Source organism: Chelonia mydas, chromosome 9, assembly GCF_015237465.2.
Source record: "Chelonia mydas isolate rCheMyd1 chromosome 9, rCheMyd1.pri.v2, whole genome shotgun sequence".
In the NCBI taxonomy this organism is placed as follows: Eukaryota; Metazoa; Chordata; order Testudines; family Cheloniidae; genus Chelonia; species Chelonia mydas.
In genome coordinates, this window is record NC_057855.1 from 4,152,459 (window position 1) to 4,174,044 (window position 21,586).

General features: G+C 46.8%; 1 protein-coding gene across 4 annotated transcripts in view; it reads right to left on the reverse strand.

Moving 5' to 3' along the window:
• Nucleotides 1-3,892: 3,892 nt before the first annotated feature.
• The window catches only part of TPRG1 (tumor protein p63 regulated 1), a 118,820-nt gene continuing 101,126 nt past the window's right edge, over nt 3,893-21,586 (reverse strand). Inside the window, exons 5-7 of one of the 4 annotated variants that reach the window (XM_043522800.1) lie at nt 9,826-9,979; nt 6,786-6,991; nt 3,893-5,822 (exon numbers count right to left, since the gene is read on the reverse strand). In XM_043522800.1, the coding sequence (XP_043378735.1) occupies nt 6,797-6,991; nt 9,826-9,979 (349 nt within the window). In that variant the 3' untranslated portion in view covers nt 3,893-5,822; nt 6,786-6,796. Of the gene's footprint in view, nt 6,992-9,825; nt 9,980-21,586 lie in introns of all 4 variants that reach the window. The other 3 variants (XM_043522799.1, XM_043522803.1, XM_043522802.1) reach the window with 3 other exon arrangements.

A 21,586-nucleotide genomic window follows, 5' to 3' on the forward strand; every position in this document is an offset into this window, starting at 1 on the left:
TAAAGTCTCTCAGCCCTGCAGTCTCTCCACTTGCTTCCCGGGGGCTACACAACCCTCCTTCTTGGGCCTGTGTTTCTGGGCTCTCAGCAGGTTCCCCAGGCACTTCCTTCGAGAACCCTTGCATTTCTTTCCCTCACCTCCCTGGGCTAAGAGAGAGACCTTTCCCCCTGCTGCTGTCCCTTTATAGGCCCTAGGAGCCTTTCCTTAAGCCCAGCAGTGCAGCAGGTAATCAGACACAGGTGCACTGGAGCCCACTCTCTCTTAAAGGGGCCAGTCACCCTGTGACAATGGGGATCTCTGAAAAATACCAAACATGGCCAGCTTCACGATGTCATGGTGAGCGCTCGCAATGCTGCAAGAGTGACTCTTCCCCCTTTGCCCATAGACAGCAGTTGGCTAGCAGAATGACAAATCCACAACAGGATTCCAGGCTCCAAAATTGGATTCGTAAGTAAACCAAATCTCGGCGTGCTCTGAGACTCACCCATCCTTAAACGAAGCATTTTGGCTGGCCTGGGTTTGTTTCTCAGCTGGAATGACTAGGATGAGCACTCCACCCCTTCTTTTTTAAATAGATTTAAGCCACACCATTTAAATTACTCAGAACACGGTGCAAAGGCCATCAAGGGAGGATTATGTGTAACAGAATCCCAGCCGAGGTTAAAAGTTGGACAAACTGCCCCTTTAACTCGATGGTGGACCATGGGCCTTTAGCAAATCAACCTGCCCAAATTAAATGACTTAATTATGTCTGTCTGTATTAAAGGTGATGTGGGAGGACTTCAGTCATTACTGGAAGAGGTCCCAATGGAAATGCCTCTGTTAAGCTGGTAGGAAGCCACCGACTCTGGATGGAGCGGACAGGAGAGCTACTATGGACGCAGGGTTTAATTAGCAGGAGGCGTGAAAAGCCAGCCATCCAGCCCAGCATTCTCTGGATTTCGTCTCTGGCACATGAAGGGTTTGCCTGTTCCCCACGAGCGCATTCTATTTTGGAATGTGTTCATTGTTCGGATGCTTCGACACAGCTGTGCCCGTTCATTCACCGCCCAACGTGTCACTCAGCAGAAGCACAGGGCTTTGGGGGAGTGTGTGCGCAGGCCCGGGAGGGAGGGAGGGAGCGAGGGAAAGGCGGCGTCAATGTGTCAGATCTTTGGAAATGTCGGGCGATAGGTGAGATCAAAAACCAGAAAGGAGGAATCAGGAAGGGGGCAGTTTTTCACAGCACAAAGGCTGCCACTTGAGTGGAGATTTCGAGAGTAATCCCCAGCCATCCTAACCATCACCACGTTGGTCAATAATCCAAGATCTTGGATCAACAGCTTCCCTTGGGCTACAGTAAACAGTGAGCATGCCCAAGCAGCAAGCTGATTGCTCCCTCAAGCCTGACACCCAGGGCCTAGGCGGTACCCAGGAAGGATGCTAGGCAGAGTTCTCGAACGATGAAAATGGACCCGCTGCAGTCCCACCCTCCCTCTGCTTCTGAGTTTAGCACTTTCTGCAGTAAGTCAACAGCCACATGTGCAACTGAAGTGCGGTCGAGCCTTGCCCCGGGATGTGTTAGTCCGTCGGTGCCCTGCCCTACTCCGGAAGCTGTGTCAGAGCTGAGCTGAGCCCTGCGGCTGCTGGGGCAGGGCCCCGTTTCCAGGGAAACAAGGTCCACAGGCTGCTGGGAGTGACTCACAAGGAGATCATTCCTGTAAGAGAAAGAGGGGAGGAGTGGGTCCCCCACCTCTTCCTCAGGGAAGGATCAGCTAACTGCACAGTGGGGAGGTAAAGCAGGTGTTTGGGCTACACCCATTGATTTGAATGGGAACCATCCCTGCAGCTGTTATCCCTGGCTCTTCCATTTCCCGAGGCTAGCAGACTGGGAATGTGGCAGGGACAGACTGTTCCCTGACGCATATATTCCGCTGCCTGGAAACCGCAGCGAAAGCAATCTCACACGTGGGGACGCCGATCGGCCTCTGCGCGATGGCATCAGAATGATGGTGCTTTGCTGGGAGCACACCAAGGCAACGTGGCAGCAAAGGAGGAGCATTTTGTCTCATGTATGTGGCATATCAGGCCGCACCAATTCTCCGTTCTAGAGCCCCTCATTGCTTTGGAAACAGATCTTGCCTTTGAAGCTTCGCATCTGGGAGCAGCTAAAACCGTCAGATGGCAGAAGCCATAACATCCCCAAATTCACAGTCCTGGGCCAAATGCCGCAAACAACCTGCAAAGTCATATAGGGTTTCATTGGGCTGCCGGTGAGTTTCCCAAAAATGTTTTCCCACTTTAGCAGAACCGAATCTCCAGAGTTGAAATACTCATTGAGGTGCTGCACGGCCACAACAAAGAAGGAGTTGGGCTCCGGGAGTCTGGCATAAATATCAGGGCCTAGCAAGGGTAACCTAGCGGCATCAGAGAGTCGCTTGATCTACACATCGTTCTGAAAATACCAAATCAAGCCTTGCCAGGCAACGGCGGAAGGAGCTGCAGGCAGCAGGGGCTGCAGAAGAGAAGTGCTTGTCACCAGATAAGCGGGACTCTGTTTGGTAAATCCATACCACGCCCTGTGAGGTGCAGGAGGTACTCATTGTGACCCCTGTTTTAGAGCTGGGGATAGCGAGGCAGGAAGTGGTGCCTCTGTTTTTGGGTGTTCATCTGTAGATTCCCAAGGCCTGGTTTGCAGCCGTACTGAGCCCCGGCGGTTCCCACTGTCCCCCGTCAGAGTGTAGGGGGCTCAGTATTTAGAAGCCCCTTCTGAAAATCTGGCCCTAAGCATTTTGCCCAGGTTCACACAGCAAGACAGGAAGAAAACCCAACCGCCCCAGCTCTGATCACTAAACATCGTGCTCTCATTAATTTATACCCACATCATGCTAGGCACTGAAAAGGACCTTGTGCACATTTATTTAATAGGTGCCTGAAGCAGCAGCTAAAATTCCAGGATCAAATCCGCATCAGAAACAAAGGAGTCCCGAAGGAAACTCCTGTGGCCATTTTCACTAAAAGACGCACCAGTTTGCAACTGTGCTGTTACAGCTCATTTCTAAGGACGCTACGTGCTGAGGAGGTGTAACGAACCTGCTTCCCCTCCCCCCCACAGCATGCAAGCTACTTACGCTTCTTTCCCTGCGGTGGTTATTAATATTCGAATCAGACATTAGAAACCAAAATGGGCTTGAAAACAAAAAGCTTGACAAAAATACTTTTTTTGCAGTTCCTGCAAAGCCCTTGAACTCATTAAAGTTGAATTGTTGAACTCACGAAAGAGATCTGAGGTTAGTGTGTAATACACAAACCACATAAAAGGCACGTTTCCAGAAACAGGTTGAAACTAATACAGTTCTTGCACTGAAATTGTGCAGTACAGCATTTAGGTCATTGCGTGAGGCATCTCTATCAGCACTCTGACGTCAATAAGAAAGGAGACGATCATCAGGAAAAAGCTTCCTGACAGTGAAATGTACTGAGACATGAATGGCTTCCCAAGTGGTGATACAATATCCAAAGGACAAATAGGATGAAACCAAAGTCCAGACTTTGTGACTGTCTCCCATCCCCTCTCTCCCCTTGGACCTGGTAAAAAGTCGAGCCAGCATCCCGGATCTGAACTCCCTTGGGGTTGGATAAAATCAGAACAGGCTCTGAATGTCATGGCTTGGAGAAGAATCTAGGCCCCATTGAAGTGAATGAACATTTACCACCAACTTCAACAGTGACCAGAACAGTCCCACTGGTGGTAGCTCTGTGTTTTTCCATCCCACTAGGCTATGGAACGCTCTCGTTAATCTTCCAGCCCTCTCCCTCGGCATTTTAGTGCTAGTGTAATGTGCCCTGAAGATGGACATCAGTGAGCCAAAATCCACATATAATAAGCATGAGTAACTGCAGTTCAAACTTCCCAAGAGTGCCCCTTTGAAAAGTCTCTGCACCCTGATCTGGTGGGACCCTCTCCAGGGGGGAGTGGAGACTTCAGTCTCCAAGCACTGTTAAGTCTTTAGGCTGCAAATGAGTGAAAGTCAGTCACAATTATGGTGCGTATACTTTTGTTAAGTGAACACCTGTCTCAGGTAACCGTAGGCCCTGCCTCACACAGGTCCTCAAGAAACCCAGTGTTAATAACCTTTGTTCCTGGGGAGGATTCAAGCAAGCGACCTACATTTTGGAGGCTCTGAAACCCAGTAACTCTGTCTGAATCAGAAACAAAAACAAGTTCAAAATATTCTTGACAAGGTGGAGTTTAGCAAATAAAGCTCGGCTTGTGTCTTTAAAAGCACATTGGCAATGGAATGGCAGGGGGTTACTTTGAAAGTTAGCTTGGTATGAAAGAGCTACACAAGCAGAATGTTAAATCCCAATAGGGAACAGCATGAACTAAAAGCAGATATTTATTTTCCTAACACCTTCTCAGCAAGATCCCAGTTTCCTAGGCAAGGATTTTTTTTTTCTTGTGCAAAATTATTGTGCTAAGTTGCCAGTGATGCCTTCCTAAGAACAATTGCCAAAGATTTCTCATCCCACCTCTTCCAACATTGCAACATTTCCTCTTGCAGGCTGAATAAAAAGTTCTTGCCTTGAGGAGGGCAATGCTAACTGACATAACAAATTAAAGGGTGAGGGGAATCTGTAACGGATGCAGAGAAGAAAAATAAAACACATTTGCTTCATTCCTAGCTTGGAACTTCAACTGCTGCCCAGTCTGGAGTCAGAGAAGGTGGTTAGATTTGAAAACATTTTTGTTATATTTTGGGTTGAGATGGATCCATTAAGGGTAACACAGAATTCAAGGATTCAAGAATCTGTAGAGTCCTGTGTGCTAACAACCCTTCTGGTGTGACCAACGGTCTCGCCCACTTTCTGGTTTTGGTGGTGTGCCAAGCAAACAGGATGCTACAACTTATATGGTACATTTGTGGTTTGCATTAGATATTCCATGGGCTTTTGATGAACAGTCCTTAAAGGATGGGTGATATTAATCAACGCAAGTTATTAAATGCAACCACTGAGGACATGCCCATGGTGTAGACCATCAGTGAAGACTATAGGAAATCAGATTTTATATCCTGTTCTTATCTCTTTCTTCACCACCCCAGCACCTTGATGGTTCTTTCTGGCCTTGAACTCTCTGATGCTGCAGAGACATCAGATACTGAATAAGATGGAGAACATCCCATAAGTCTCTAATGGCCCTCTCTAGATGACAGAACTGTTTGGCTCGGGAAGGTTTCACTGTAGTACAGAGCCAGGGCATAGAGAAGAAAAGCAGTATGTTGCAGGGCCTGTAGGTGAGGAAAATGGGAGAGCCTTGGAGACAACCCTACCCCCAAAAAGAAAAATAACATTGTCCACTCACTTATCTGCCACCTGGAACCTAAAAGAAACACAACCACTGAGGAGATTATTTTATTAAAATCTCAAATGACAATATACTGTGATTCTGATCCTTAAAAACAAACAAACTCTGAGACCCAATTTTACTAGCCACTTATCTATTTAGCCAAAATATTTTGAAGAGTCCAAAAAATAATGTGTCTGGTTTTGTTGGATTTTCCCCCATTCTAACATCTTATGCAGAATATGAAAAGTTTATGAGTAAACATTTTTTTTATCCTTTAAGATTTGTTTCAATATATTTATTTCACTGTTGTCTTTTGCCATGGGTCTGATCTGAAAAAAGTTCAGAGCAATGAGAGTCTTTCCAATGACTCTGAAGGGCTTTGGACCAGGTGTCATGTGACCAGAGAAACAGAGAAAATTCCTTTCCAGATGTGTCACTGGGTTACTCCAGAGATTCTCCAAGTGATCCAAACAGAATTTCAAACACGGCGGCTCTTTAAAAAAACAAGAGAGATCTTAAGGGGCAGCACTGAGGATAATGTAGGATGTCATTTCCGGGCACGGATTGGCAGATATAGATGCAAGCACAAAATAATATATCCAGCACGTGAGAGAGTGCAGATAGCTAAAGGCTCGTATCAATTCCGGGCCATCTCCAGAGATCAGTTAACAAACTATTTCTCTGTAGTGTGAATGTTAGTCCTGACGTTTGAAGCAAGCACCTACTTACTGTGCTGCAAAGTCCCTAGAACCCCGAGATGGGAAACAGACTTCAGAGCCACATGGTCATTGAAGAGGCAATGGGTAGCTGTAGGTCCTGCACTGCAGATTTCCAGGGACACTTAAGGTATGTCTACACGGCTCACAATGCAGCGCGGCTGCAGCAGCTCTGTGATGGGGACAGTGCAGTCACGCTCCCGGCGATAAAGCCCTGTCTATACTGGTGCTTTTCAGTGCTAAAACTTTTGTCGCTCAGGGGGGTGTTTTTTCACACCCCTGAATGACTAAAGCATTATCACTGAAAGAGCCAGCGCAGACACAGCCCTAGTTTTAAGCAGTGCAGCCACTGCATTGACATTAGCAATGGGCAGGCTGGGCTCGACAGCTTAGTTTGGGGTGGAGTTTTTACACAAGAGATGGGCAACAGCTGCAAAGATTCAACTTCAGATATGAACTTCTCCCAAAGTTTGGCAGGGTTCAGGTGTGGAGTCCTGGTTTTGATTCACTTCTATTGCACACACCGTAAAGAGTTTATAATGCATCCATATTCATACACAGTAAGGGCTGAAAGGCCCAGGAAAAACTTTGCAAAGGGAGGGAAATTTGCCTCTGGGCAGAGGGCCAGCACAATACCTATGCATCACTTAACCTTTCCATCTTTTTAACCTCTAAAAGAAATGGGGCTATATGGAGAATTTAAAGGACAGTGACATTAACAAATAAAAAGCACTCCCCACCATGGAGAGCTTCAAAAGCCAACACTCCCACGGGCAAGGGAATAACCAAGTTTGTTTCGGTTCCCGATGAAAGACATAAAACCCGTGTAGGTGTCGATCAGGAGGGGTTGATTCAGGACCACAACTCCGCTGGTTTTGCCTGGCGCCGGGTTCTTGCTCTGGGCGGTCTGAATGGCCCGGACCAACTGAGCAGTGAACTCGGACATCTATGGAAGGAAGGAGGAGATGACAAGAGTGAGAATTATGTGAAGTTCTACGGAATGAGCTGCATGTTGTGTTTGGCTTCCTTTCTCTAAGCTTCAGTTGCTGAAAGGAAAGCAACCTGTCTCGTCCGTGCACTGAGCGCTCAACTGTCTGCAGCAAATAATCCGTGTAAGTGAATCCTCCTCAGTTTGCTATGGATGCATATATACAGGCATCTCCTCTTGTCCCTCAGCCACCCCTCTCCCTCCCCCACCCCCAAAGAACATTCCTCTGTCCACCCCAGTGGAAAAATGGCAGAGGCCCAAGGGTTAAAGATTTTAATACCAATGTCTGGGTCTCTGGGCTGCCCAGACCTGCAGAAGAGCTCTGTGTAAGCTCGGAAGCTTGTCTCTCTCACCAATAGAAGTTGGTCCAATAACAGATAATACCTCCCCCACCCACCTTGTCTCTCTAAGCTCTAGGGATTCACTTCCTGTGCATGCAAGACAGGGACTTTTTGTAGAGGATCAAGGACCAGAGAGATCAGGAAGTGACCTCCAGCCCTTAAAGCCATCCAGAGAATGTGAAGAAGCCAAGCAAGGTGCATAAAAAACAAGAGACAGACAGACAGGCTGGGTGGAAAACTGACACAGGAAGCCAAAATAGGTGAGAAAGTGGTGACAATGGAGACAAGGAAGAGGGAGAAAGTTTGTCCAATGTGAATGGAACTGAACACCGGGAGTATGGGCTCATTAATCACAGTCAGAGCTCTCAGGAAGGAGCTTGTGAAGAAAGTATATTTGTGTAAAAGTGAGCTGAGAATCCTCCAAGTGAAATATCTGTGGTATAACAGAAAGAGAGAGAAGGCTCCTTGTCTCATAGCCAGAGCAACAAGAACGCCAGTGACCCGAGTGAGGCACAGCATTGTCTCGGTTTGGAGAGACTATGATTTAGGAATGAAGAGGGTAAATAGTAAAGTGGGGGGAAGCTACTATTAAAAATATTAAAATATTAAAAAAGAAGGGGGAAAAGATTTCTAAGTGGACCTAGGCCTAGAACCCCAGGTCGGGAACTTGTCTTTCTAGAATGGGCAGAACCAAAACCCAGGATCCAAACATCCCCAGACTTGGGCTCCAGATCCCAAAGTTTGAAAAACGTTTGGATTCAGTGCTCAGATTAGACCCACAGCAACAGCTTCGCGCAACGAGCTCAGATCCCTACCCAGGTTCTGATCCGGGCTTATGTTTCAGGCCCATTTCTCTTTTTAAGCAAACGCAGGGCTGGTGAGACATTCTGGGCCGACAGTGCTGGAGACTGATGTGCTGTTTCTCCACAGTGTGGGATGTGTACAGAACTGGGGATGTGTCAGAACAACGCACGGCCACCCCTGTGCTTCATCGCTGACCTGGAGGGGAGGGGAGGTCAGGCCGCAAGCACATTGCTCACTCTGTTCAGACTCCCAGTTAGTGATAATTGTAGCGGTGGATTTTCTTAAATGGACACCTCTCTGGGAGCAACTGGACTCAGATGGCCCCCTCCCTGAATCCTTCTCATACAGACAGCAACTTCCAGCTGCTGCAGAGGTCAGCCTGACCCCAACCCCTAGATCTGAACCTTGTCTTCCCCCTAGTCTCCCGCAGCATTTGTGTACATGGGGGCGGGTCAGCAACTGAACCTGGATCCAAAATCGACAGCTGTGCCCTATCCCCATCATCAGCTGAACCAACACCTAGAATCCAAACACGTCCGCCCCCACCCAGTGCTCGAGTCCCAAAACAAGATGTGTCGGAATGCCCTTCCGGTACTGTCACTCCTGAATGAAGGTAACGCAAACTGGGGCAGCTTCTCCTGCCCGCAGGGAGCCCCGTGCATCCTGTGACAGGAGCTGCCGCACTCGCCCTGAGCGCCTTTGCTCCGCCCACCGGGGACTACACCGCACTCCTACACCGCCACGGGCTCCCCTCAGCGCTGAGTGATCCATCAGCAGCAGCAATCTCCGGATGAGCCCCTGGCGCCTCCTGGCAGTGGGCAGAAATCCCTCCCCGCTATCAGCATGGAGCAGCGAGCCAGCAGCACTGATCCCGGCGTGCTGCTAAATACAGCTCTGCCCAGCACCAGTGGGGACCGTGCTGGGGGGGGCACCTGCTCCAGAACCCACTGGGGTGAGTGGTTTTCTCTTCACAGATGCTGCAGTCCCCCGCAGCTCTAGCTGAGAATAATGGACAGCTCCCCTCTCCTCTCCCCAACATCCCAAGCCGCGGGAGTTGCTAAGGGGCTAAGCACTTTTTGAACGTGAAAAAATGCCCCGGAGTTCTTCTGAAAATCTGGTGCCATGTGACCTGCTTAAAGTCACATGGAATCTCTGTCAGAACCAGGAACTGAACCCGGATGTTCTAAGTCCCAGCCCAATGCTTCAACTATAAGATCGACCTTTGCCCCCTTTACTCAGAGTAGATCCTAGCTCCGTTCAGACTTAACATGTCTTATATCCCTTTTTTATTCTACGCATATGTTAAATATGTACATATACTGTCATACGAAAAGGGCTGCCTTTATATTACACAATCAGTAAGTCTAATCTGTGAAACACATTTGCTACTCATATAGCATTTCTATAGCAGGGCTGTATATTTTTATTCCCGAGGGAAATGCACAAGCTTTCGTCTCTCTCATATGATCACATTGGTTCATAAAGAAGTTCTCTCAGTGTATTGCTATCACTTGAATTACTGAATGCAAGGAGAATTAAAAAGGGTACAGTTAAGAAATTTAGGCCCCAAACAAACATGCCTTTCACCTTCCAGGCATTCTACAAGTATGTATTTCTCCTGCTATCCGGAGAAGCCATGCTCCATACCTGGCAGATGGCACTGAACCTTTCAGTGCTATTCTTCACTGGATGTTCTGTGAAAGTTGCATAAGGGATATCTGTGGCCCATGGGTTCCAACGGGACAGGGCAGATGGCTCTTTCAGATTATCCCAGTAGATCCTCAGGCCTTCTCCCTCCCTCCTGGAGAATGAGCAATTCAGACAGAGAAAGGTGTATTACTTCGGGCAACTCGTAACGGAAAGGTTATCAATCATCCTGGACAGGTAGCTTTTTTGGAAAAGGGTTGATTTGATCACAGTCTATAGGTATCTACATGGGGAATAAATACTTAACAGTGGGCTCTTCACTCTAGCAGAAAAAGGTCTAACATATCTGGGATGGACAGTCCCATCTTTCAAACGAGAAACTTAGGGTTTTCGGCTGCATTCCTCCAAAAAGCTCTCCAACTTCACTACATTTTAGTGCAGTTAAAAGTTGTCTCCCCATTTTCTTCTCCCACATTGTCTCTATTTATAGTGTAAGGGCACCCCAGTGCTATAAACCACTGGATAGGGTCGGTGATTAGCTTTCAGAACATGAGTGCTGGTAGTTATAGACCTCATCTTGGGCAAATAGGTCACTTGATCAGTAGAGTTAAAAAAGGACTTCCCTTGAAAACTATGGGCCCAAAACAGAAGCAGTTACACAAACTCCCTCCAATTCCAGGATATGAAATTCCTTGTTTTGCAAAACTAAAACATCCTAAAACCAAATCCTACATCTAAGCTGAAGTCACTGGAGTTCCACCAGCATAAAACTAGTGCAGTCCAGTGGAGAATCAGGCCTATTGTTAATTATAGATCTATTTTTAAATGTCAAAGCACTTAAGCACTTTCCTGAGGTCAAAGCATGTACTTAAAGTTAATAATGTGCTTAAATGCTTTGCTGAATCAGGGCTTCTAGGGATACAATATTATGTACTTGTAGCCTCCCATGCACCCCCTCATGGCCAGCAGTGCCTCTGCCGTGCCCTGCTAACGATTTCTCCCTCAACAGGCTTCTGTGACAAACTCCACACACGGTTTTCTTCCCCATTCCCCAGCCCTTCTTCGGGGTCTGAGTTTATTCACATAAATAAAGCTCCAAGATTAAATCTTAAGTCCCTAGACACCGTCCACTGGTTTTACTCTCTGGTTGGGTCAGTCCCAGGCCTGTAATCTCACTAGGGAAAATTCTCATCCCAGGTCCTTCGGCTGGAGTCTGCTCAATCCCAACACTCTCCAATTCACCCTGCTCCCAGGCCTTCCCCCGCCTGGGCCTTGCCTGTTTTGGCAGACCAGGCCCCTACAGAGCTAGAGCCTCATGTGCCCAGCCCCCAGGTATCAGGGTCTTTCTTACTTCCTGCAGTTTCCCAAGCTTCCCCCTTCACTGCAGCCACCTGCTGCCCTTCAAAGGGAATTACCAGATCCAGTCCAGGTGTGCCTCGGTGGTAATCACAGTTGACTAGCCCCAAACCCTGCAGCCCTTAAGGGGTGAGCCAGCATGTTATGTACATATAAAAGGAAACATATGTTGGTGAGTAGTGGGTTTGCAGGCCCAAGTTTTGCTATGGTCCCCTTACAAGTATGCCAGTGGAAGCTGAGGGCAGTCATGACCTCACACAATCAGGTCCTTGGTTTGTAGGTACCATGGCCCAGGAACAATAATGTACCCAGGTAATCTCATGTGTTCCCAGGACAACATTACAATCCCCTGGCTGGAGAGTGACTGTGAGCAGTCTCTAAGGTGCCACAAGTACTCCTTTTCTTTTTGTGAGCAGTGGTAAATACAATGGTGGGAAATACAATGAGAAGTTCACCAGGCCTGACCGTTCTGAAATGTGAGTTTATGGTTTCATTCGTGGCTCTTAATTCAAATGGCGGCCAGCAATTCAGCCAACCCTTTTTAACCAAATCCCTTCTAAGTGTTCGCTAGCTATACAATATGTAGGTAATGAAACCGGAAGGCTTATTGTTCTAAACCTCTGAAACCAGCCCAGAACAGGAGAAGATCTTTTTATTTGTCTATAAATTAAAATCTGGGCTTTCAGGAAAGAAAAGCTAGTACCTACCTGCTCTGCCACCGCAATGCTTCAGAGTTTCCTGTGTTTAGGAAACCTAGCCCTTTACTTAGGAGTACAGCCCCTTTGGGGATGTTATTGTGGTTTCTGCATTTACTACTATGTTAAAAAACAAAAAAACAGACTGATCCAGGGTTTTCTTTGTAGAGTGTACACACTGCAAAATATAGTAAGGATCTTGGCACAAATAGGAGAGGTGCTTTCAAACTTCGGACAATTATATTGGAAATTTGAAACTCAGTAATTTTTGCATCTAATCCTCTCTTTTTTTCCTGAAGATTAGAGACCTTTCTCTAAAAAAAAATTTTTTTTAAAGGAAAAGATTTCAGTATGTACCTTCAACACTGACATTTTTATCTCTATATACAGCACTTCTCCCCACTCCCCAGCCTGGCAACAAAACCCAAGCTCAGTGAATATTTTACGTGTGTGCAGTTAACGGAGCATTCAGGCTTCAGTCCATTCAGAGATCTCACACAATGGAATATTAACTGCGTCACGTGTCAATTTGCGTGCAGATTTCATTCTGTCCAAAAGGAATGTACATTTGCCAATTCCTCCTGCCAGGTCAGCTGCCGAGTTAGGTTCATAAGCAGGGTCCCAAGGACCCTCACCTACAGCACACTGTCAGTTTCATAATTATAGTAACGTACAGAGCGTGGAGCTGAACTAAACCTCTGTTTCTTCAAAATTTTGAGATCTGCATGCATGTCTCAGCCCTGATGGGGAGCAGTGGCAATCTTTTCTGCTGCAGAGATGTACATGGGATAAGCAGCCACATCAGAAACGAAAGCATGAGGAAAAGTGAAACACTTAGGCTGAGACTTTTAAAGTTAATTTTAATGGGAATTGGGCATCCAAATCCTGTAGGCAGCTTTGAAAACATGAGCCTTAAAGTCCACACGCTAGCAGGGGAGGAGTAGACTGCTCCTGTTGGCAGAGTCCTGGCTAACAAATTGTCACCACAATGGTAGGCGTGGCACAGAATTTACTACTTTCTGGCTCCAAATGTCTCCACCACCCTGAGCTAAAGGAGAATCTCCATGGGCAAGACACAACCACCACCAAAAGCCCGACTGAGATTGAGATGAGCATTGATTGCCATCTTATTATGAGTTGTGGATTGCGGTATGACATTACAGTCAGCATTAACATGTCTCACCTGAATTATAAGCTCTGAAAGCTGTGAGTGAGCTGAAATCCCTGGCAGAGATTCAGCTGCCTCTAGATGGGATGATACAAAAAATATGTTGATCTTTAAGAGAGGAGGGATGGAGGCTCATTTTCCCCATCCCGGTAAGTGGGGAGAGCTTGGTTTTAAATGGCCAGTTCAGTCCATGGCTTCACATTATTGTTCACTGCACTGCAAATGTATGTGATAATTTACAGAGGAACTGTGCTTTAAAATAACTGATAGGGCTTTCTACTGCATTTCATTACACAGGCCATGTCCATAAGGTACTCAGGCACTATGCTGATGTCTGTGGAAGAATGACCTGGAGAGAACCCCCACATGCTATGAATTCTCTGGCTGACGATGCTCTCATCTGCTCCTAGAGATCTTCTGGTTTGCAAGCAACTCTTCCCCCTCACTAAATGCCATGTGCGGGTCCAGCCTTCTGTGAACAATGGGGGATTCGTCACTGGATGAAAACCAAAGGCAGGAAAAAGAAAAGGAGTACTTGTGGCACCTTAGAAACTAACGAATTTATTTGAGCATAAGCTTTCGTGAGCTACAGCTCACTTCATCGGATGCATACTGTGGAAAGTGTAGAAGATCTTATTATATACACACAAAGCATGAAAAAATACCTCCTCCCACCCCACTCTCCTGCTGGTAATAGCTTATCTAAAGTGATTCACTCTCCTTACAATGTGTATGATAATCAAGTTGGGCCATTTCCAGCACAAATCCAGGTTTTCTCACCCTCCCCCCCACACACAAACTCACTCTCCTGCTGGTAATAGCTTATCCAAAGTGACCACTCTCCTTACATTGTGTATGATAATCAAGGTGGGCCATTTCCAGCACAAATCCAGGGTTTAACAAGAACGTCGGGGGGGGGGGGAGGAAAAAACAAGGGGAAATAGGCTACCTTGCATAATGACTAAGCCACTCCCAGTCTCTATTCAAGCGTAAGTTAATTGTATCCAATTTGCAAATGAATTCCAATTCAACAGTTTCTCGCTGGAGTCTGGATTTGAAGTTTTTTTTGTTGTAAAATAGCAACTTTCATGTCTGTAATCGCGTGACCAGAGAGATTGAAGTGTTCTCCGACTGGTTTATGAATGTTATAATTCTTGACATCTGATTTGTGTCCATTTACTCTTTTACGTAGAGACTGTCCACTTTGACCAATGTACATGGCAGAGGGGCATTGCTGGCACAGGATGGCATCTATCACATTGGTGGATGTGCAGGTGAACGAGCCTCTGATAGTGTGGCTGATGTTATTAGGTCCTGTGATGGTGTCCCCTGAATAGATATGTGGGCACAGTTGGCAACGGGCTTTGTTGCAAGGATAGGTTCCTGGGTTAGTGGTTCTGTTGTGTGGTATGTGGTTGCTGGTGAGTATTTGCTTCAGGTTGGGGGGCTGTCTGTGGGTATTGTAGTTGTAAGAACCCACCTGCGGAAGTGAAGAAACAGATTGATAGAGCCAGAAGAGTTCCCAGAAGTCACCTACTACAGGACAGGCCTAACAAAGAAAATAACAGAACACCACTAGCCGTCACCTTCAGCCCCCAACTAAAACCCCTCCAACGCATTATTAAGGATCTACAACCTATCCTGAAGGATGACCCAACACTCTGACAAATCTTGGGAGACAGGCCAGTCCTTGCCTACAGACAGCCCCCCAACCTGAAGCAAATACTCACCAGCAACCACATACCACACAACAGAACCACTAACCCAGGAACCTATCCTTGCAACAAAGCCCGTTGCCAACTGTGCCCACATATCTATTCAGGGGACACCATCACAGGGCCTAATAACATCAGCCACACTATCAGAGGCTCGTTCACCTGCACATCCACCAATGTGATAGATGCCATCCTGTGCCAGCAATGCCCCTCTGCCATGTACATTGGTCAAAGTGGACAGTCTCTACGTAAAAGAGTAAATGGACACAAATCAGATGTCAAGAATTATAACATTCATAAACCAGTCGGAGAACACTTCAATCTCTCTGGTCACGCGATTACAGACATGAAAGTTGCTATTTTACAACAAAAAAACTTCAAATCCAGACTCCAGCGAGAAACTGCTGAATTGGAATTCATTTGCAAATTGGATACTATAAACTTAGGCTTGAATAGAGACTGGGAGTGGCTTAGTCATTATGCAAGGTAGCCTATTTCCCCTTGTTTTTTCCTCCCCCCCGACGTTCTTGTTAAACCCTGGATTTGTGCTGGAAATGACCCACCTTGATTATCATACACAATGTAAGGAGAGTGGTCACTTTGGATAAGCTATTACCAGCAGGAGAGTGAGTTTGTGTGTGGGGGGGTGAGAAAACCTGGATTTGTGTTGGAAATGGCCCAACTTGATTATCATACACATTGTAAGGAGAGTGGTCACTTTAGATAAGCTATTACCAGCAGGAGAGTGAGTTTGTGTGGGGGGGGGGTGAGAAAACCTGGATTTGTGCTGGAAATGGCCCACCTTGATTATCATACACATTGTAAGGAGAGTGGTCACTTTAGATAAGCTATTACCAGCAGGAGAGTGAGTTTGTGTGGGGGGGGAGGGGGGTGAGAAAACCTGGATTTCTGCTGGAAATGGCCCAACTTGATTATCATACACATTGTAAGGAGAGTGATCACTTTAGATAAGCTATTACCAGCAGGAGAGTGGGGTGGGAGGAGGTATTTTTTCATGCTTTGTGTGTATATAATAAGATCTTCTACACTTTCCACAGTATGCATCCGATGAAGTGAGCTGTAACTCACGAAAGCTTATGCTCAAATAAATTCGTTAGTCTCTAAGGTGCCACAAGTACTCCTTTTCTTTTTGCGAATACAAACTAACATGGCTGTTACTCTGAAAGGCAGGAAAGTTCAGTGTGAACACCGGAGAAGTTTGAGAGTAGCAGCCGTGTTAGTCTGTATTCACTAGTTTTTGTTAAGTCCAGCCACGAGGAAGTTTGTGTGGAAGGTTGGTTTTTTATGCTGGGTGGGTTAAGGGAACCATTGCTGTGGCCTCTTGTAGCATGTAGTAGTTTAGATAGTTTAGTGTCCTTTTTCTTTTGTAGAGAAGCAAAGTGTGTGCTGTAAATGGCACCTTAGAGACTAACCAATTTATTTGAGCATAAGCTTTCGTGAGCTACAGCTCACTTCACCGGAGAAGTTTCCTTAGCCGTAGTTTTGGAGAGAGTGGACGAGTTTCCCCAGAGGAACTGGTGGAAGGCCTACTGCTAGAATTCAGAGTAGCAGCCGTGTTAGTCTGTATCTGCAAAAAGAAAAGGAGGACTAGTGGCACCTTAGAGACTAACCAATTTATTTGAGCATAAGCTTTCGTGAGCTACAGCTCACTTCATCGGAATGCATCCAGTGGAACGCACCCGATGAAGTGAGCTGTAGCTCACGAAAGCTTATGCTCAAATAAATTGGTTAGTCTCTAAGGTGCCACTAGTCCTGCTAGAATTATCGTGCTTGGGACTGGACAAAAGCAACAACAAATATACCAAAGGGAGCAAACTGCACTGATCAGAGGGTCAATTGCTTTGACTACTGTTTTAAAGGCATGCCGTTTCTCCGTCCCCGGGTTACAAGTAGGGACTAGCGCACCTTACTCTCCTCCTCAGGTCTCTCAGTCCCGCACCCCACGACCTGCCATGCAAGTGCAAATCCACCTCCAATGGAAATTTTTAATAATTAGCTGAAGCCAAGTGAAGCAGCCTAATTGACGAAGGGAGGGAAATGGCAGCTTCCATCATCTCAGCTAGCTGCACCTCTCCCCTACTCATCTCAAAGCTCAGCAAGGGAATTACAAACATAGCCTGGGGCAGCAAACACAGATTTACAAGGAAGCACAGACATTTGTTCTTGCTCAGAAGGCTGGGTGTGTGCATGTGGCCAAAAGGAGCAAATAGAGGCAAATGGAGCAGAAATTTGCAGAGTCCATGCATTTAAAAGGAGGAGGAAGAAGAAAAACTTAAACCCTTCCCATTAAAACAAAGGTCTTGGCAATACAAAATGCTACCCCACTTTGTTTATTTATCGACACAAAGGAAGAAGCGAGTTGGCACCTAATATTATGGGTATTAAATGCTGGTTTTCTAGTCACTGAATGACCTCAGACAGAATATTTTCCATTACAAGAGCCCAGAAGACGCTGGCACTGAGTCAGACAGTAAGATTTTCAGTGTGTGTTTACATTCTATCTATGGCCCCGGGCTGTTCCAAACCCATAGGCAGGTGCTGCCTTTATCTGCTCTTTGCTCACCTGGCTCCTAACCAGACCATTCGGAGGCTTTGGGCTCAGACAGGTTAACTATTTGCTGACTCTGGCAGTCAGAGGGGCAAGGAACCTCAGGGACATTTATAACCCCAGGGGGAGAGATGGCAACACCAGGCTGTCATGTCTCCAGTGGCATATACCATGAATACATCGAATAGCAGAGCGCTCTTTAAATTAGCAGACTAAGAGCCAGTGGCTGGGAGTTGAAGAGAGACAAATTCCAACTGGAGATGAGGTGCACATTTTCAACAGTGGGTAATTAACCATTGCACAGCTCACCAAGGGATGTGGCGGATTCTTTGTGGAGTCCTAGGATGGAGACTGCATGTCTATCTAAAAGATACACTCAATTACACATTATTGGGCTGTTGGCAGGAATCACTGGGTGACATTCTCAGGGCGGTGTTATGCAGGAGGCCAGACTAGATCACCATTGTCCCTTGGAAGCTCTGACAAACTCCACCCAAAGCTAACCCAGGGGGCAATCACCAGGTCAGATTATGAGATCAGCGGCCAAAGGGATACACTGGAGAAAACAGCTGAGAGTCACAGAATCATGTATTATAAGCAGAGGTGGGTACATTTAACAGGTTCCTTACCCCACGTCCATTTTAGTATTCCCCCTTATGCCTCATCCTGACTCTCTTAGGGACTGCAGTGCAGTCTCCATGGCCCAGCTTTGAGAAAACAGTCTCCTTAGGAGTGGGAATATCTGTGGTTCATACCCTCTCTTCTTTGCTTAGCTTAATTGGGCCTATCATGCACTGGCTCCTCTCTCTTGGGTAATATGCCTCCAAGAGATGCTGTGAGAGGTTACACCCTTTATACCACACAACCTGGAAGAATGATAATTACACACTTAACAGCGCTATTTACAAGGCTATTAGCACAGCCTAGGAAGAGAGAATTAAAGTTGGGGTATAAAGAAGGGGCTTTACCAATAACCCAGTGAGGGGTTAGTCATGCTTTCGGAAGGCTTGGTTGCGGAGTAAGGTAAAGATAGATTTAAGGGGACTCACAAGGGACTGTGCTTGGAAACAGAGGCCCTACCTATCAACCTGGAGCTCACTCATCAGTTCTGGACTCCGCCTCCGTCTCCTCCTTCCTAATTCCCCCTTTACTCTGCCCCCTCTGCCCAGCCGGACAGAACGCATTAAATCCTGAGTAAAACGCATCCTCGCCTATGACTCTGTCCCGGCCTACACACCATCCAGTCTCATTTCTTAGCACGGAATCCCATCTCCTCTCCCCCTTCATCTCCTTCTCCCTCTCTTGTCCCCCTGGCCTTCTCCCTGCCACCCCCTATGCCTGGAATTCCCTCCTCCCTGCGTGCCAGTCCTCCTTCCTTCCTTCACATCCCGCCCCTCCTCCGTACTCAGTCCTGCTGTTCAGACTGCAAATGCCCCCCATGTCAGTTAATATACAGTCAGCTGCGCATTGTACTGAATGAGAAGGAACTAAGACAGAACCTTCTCCTGGGTGTCTCAGTGCATTTAGCTCTGTCTCCCTGGCATTCAGCATTGTAAACTACTTGGGATGAACCTCATATTATACCAAGCACAATGTCAGTGCACATATAATGAAAGAGCAGACGCAAGCTCCTCTGACGTCTATAATAGGCCTCCCGGCATGCTTGGGACTATCACATCAGTGGCAGACTTCCCCACTGCTGCCCGGGAGTCTAAAGTCTGTTATATTCATGGCCAGGCCAATCCTTAAGGGAGTTTTCACCCTTTAGTATGCAGTTAGGTCTCTACACACCAAAACTCTGTCTACTCAGAAACTTGCACTTCTGGAAGAGATAAGTTTACACAGAGATGAAGCAGAGCTCTGTGTAAATCAAAAGCTCGTCTCTCTCACAACAGACGTTAGTCCAATAAAAGATATTCCCTCACCCACCTGGTTTCTAAAATTAGAGTGCCCATCCAGCCTTTTTTGCACAGTTTTAACTAAATCGGTTTAAAATCACACCTTAAATTGAACCAGTGCAATTCTGCAGTTAGATAAGCCCTTGCTCCCAACACCATAGATTCCAGCCTCTCTTATGTCAAGATCTCCTCACCCCACTGAGGCCAAAGGGCCCAATCCAAACTTTTTGCCTAGCCACTCTTTCCATATGGAAGCAAAAATGAATGTTTCATTTATTTTTTTCTCTCACGATTAAAAAAAAAAAACAAGTAAAGTAAAGCTGCTTTGTTGTTTGGACCAAAGACAATGGAGGACTTTAAGCTCCTTCCTAGAGCAATTCAGCCACAGCTCCTTTCCACAGTTTTACATTGTGCATTCATCCGATCTCATCAGATATACAAAGTCACAAGGATCTTGGTTCAGTACATCTCTGGTTAATCTGGTGACTCATTTCCCCTGTACACTGCAATAGCACAGAATTACAAAAAGAATAGACATATGGAAACAGACCACAGCCATACAGCACAGTGTGGTATCCTGCCCCAGGGAAATTCCATCCCATAATGCACCATGGGCCAGATTTTCAAAGGCATTTAGGCTCCTAAAGATACAGATAGGTGCCTAGTGGGATGTTCAAAAGGTTTTAAGCAAGTTAGGTGCCTAATCTCATTGAACTCAATGAGAATCCGTTCTCGTTGGGGGATAGGGGCTTATTTAGTTTCTAGCTGGATTCCTCGCTGAGGTTCTCAAGGAGCCTGGTCCAGCTCCTGTGGTAGATGTAACCACAATACAGCTACAGCAAGAAACTCCTTCAAGCGAGTGGAGAATGCATGCAGAAGACAAATTTCTCAGTGAAGTCCCTTTGCCCCTCCCATGAACTTTCTGTGACAGATATAACGATATCCTGCAATATCCCGGACAAATCTTATTGAATTAATACCTTTGGAGTCTATTGTATCAAAAATGCAACTCTTTATATTTTCATGTGAGATTGTATGCAATTTAGGAGGAGGGGGATGCTAATCTAATTCCCCTGGTTATCAGCCTTTTCAAGCCACGCCCTTGGGACGTTCGCATATACTAGTTTAAATGGGCTTCTCCAGGGACCTGCAGACAAAGAAAGGATTTTTGGATCAGTAGCCTGGTTTTACACAGCCTCAGGCCCGGCTTCCTGATCCAGAAAATGCACAGGACCCCTGCTCCACAGAGGGCCCCAATCCTTAGGGAAGGATTGGAAGGACAGGGCCTACTGAGGCCCCATACGACTGTGTGCTTGTTCTGAGCTGAGGCTGTTACACACTTGTGAACACAAAAAAGACCCCTTTAGTGGTTTGAAGGACACACTTGCCAGAACCTCTGTTGGAGATAGTTTTTTGGTGGGGGAGGAGGGGATGTCCAGTAACCCTATAGCAGGTATGTAGGTTCTTTTATTGTTTTAATGTTTCCTCGGTAGTGCTTTTACCTTAGGAATATAATAGACTTGCCCAGGAAGCATTGTATGGTAACGTACAACTGTTGGCCATCACTCCGCTACTCTCAGAACTGAAGAGAGAGCAAGGAGGCCTATTTAGGCAGACTGTCTTTGGCTGGCAATAACACAGTGAATGCAGGGAACTGTGCAACCTGGAACTACCCCGATCAGAAGGGAGAGAGACACGAGTCTCCACCCAAGAAAAGCAACCGCCGGGGAGCCAGGAGTTTGAGAGTGGGTGCCCTCACTGAACCACTACGGGGAAATACAGGCGCCATTGCCCTGAACTGTGATACTTACACCTCGGCATCATTAACTGACTCGTAGGGTTGCCAACTTGGTAATATTTAAAAACCGGACACTCCAGCAGGAGTGCTGGAACCTCCCCTGCCCCGCCTCTTCCCCTCCAGGCTCCATCCTGTCCATTCCTCTTCTCCGCTTCGCCCAGACGCTCACTGCTTTTCCCCTATCACCCCCCACCCCTCAGGTCAGGAGGGACTCACCTGATTTGCCAAGGTTGGGAGCTACAGCTGCCCGACGCAGGTAGGAGGTGGCCCCAGCTGAGGAGGGGCTGGCATGGGTGATGACCCAACGCCTCCCCAACTCCCTCGCCTGGAGTAACCGGACTTTGGGTGTCTGGTCAGTAGAGCTGACCAGACACTGTCAGGTCACCTTTTCGACCAGAAACTGGGCACCTGGCCACCCTATAAGTGAGTGATTTAAAAAACAGCCCAAAGTCTAGCTGCAGCACCAGCATGCTCCCTCTTGGAAAGGGTTGCAGATATGACGAGCTCCTACCAGTTAGAGCCATGGGAATGAAGCCAGAAGGAAACACTGGAGTCATCAGGC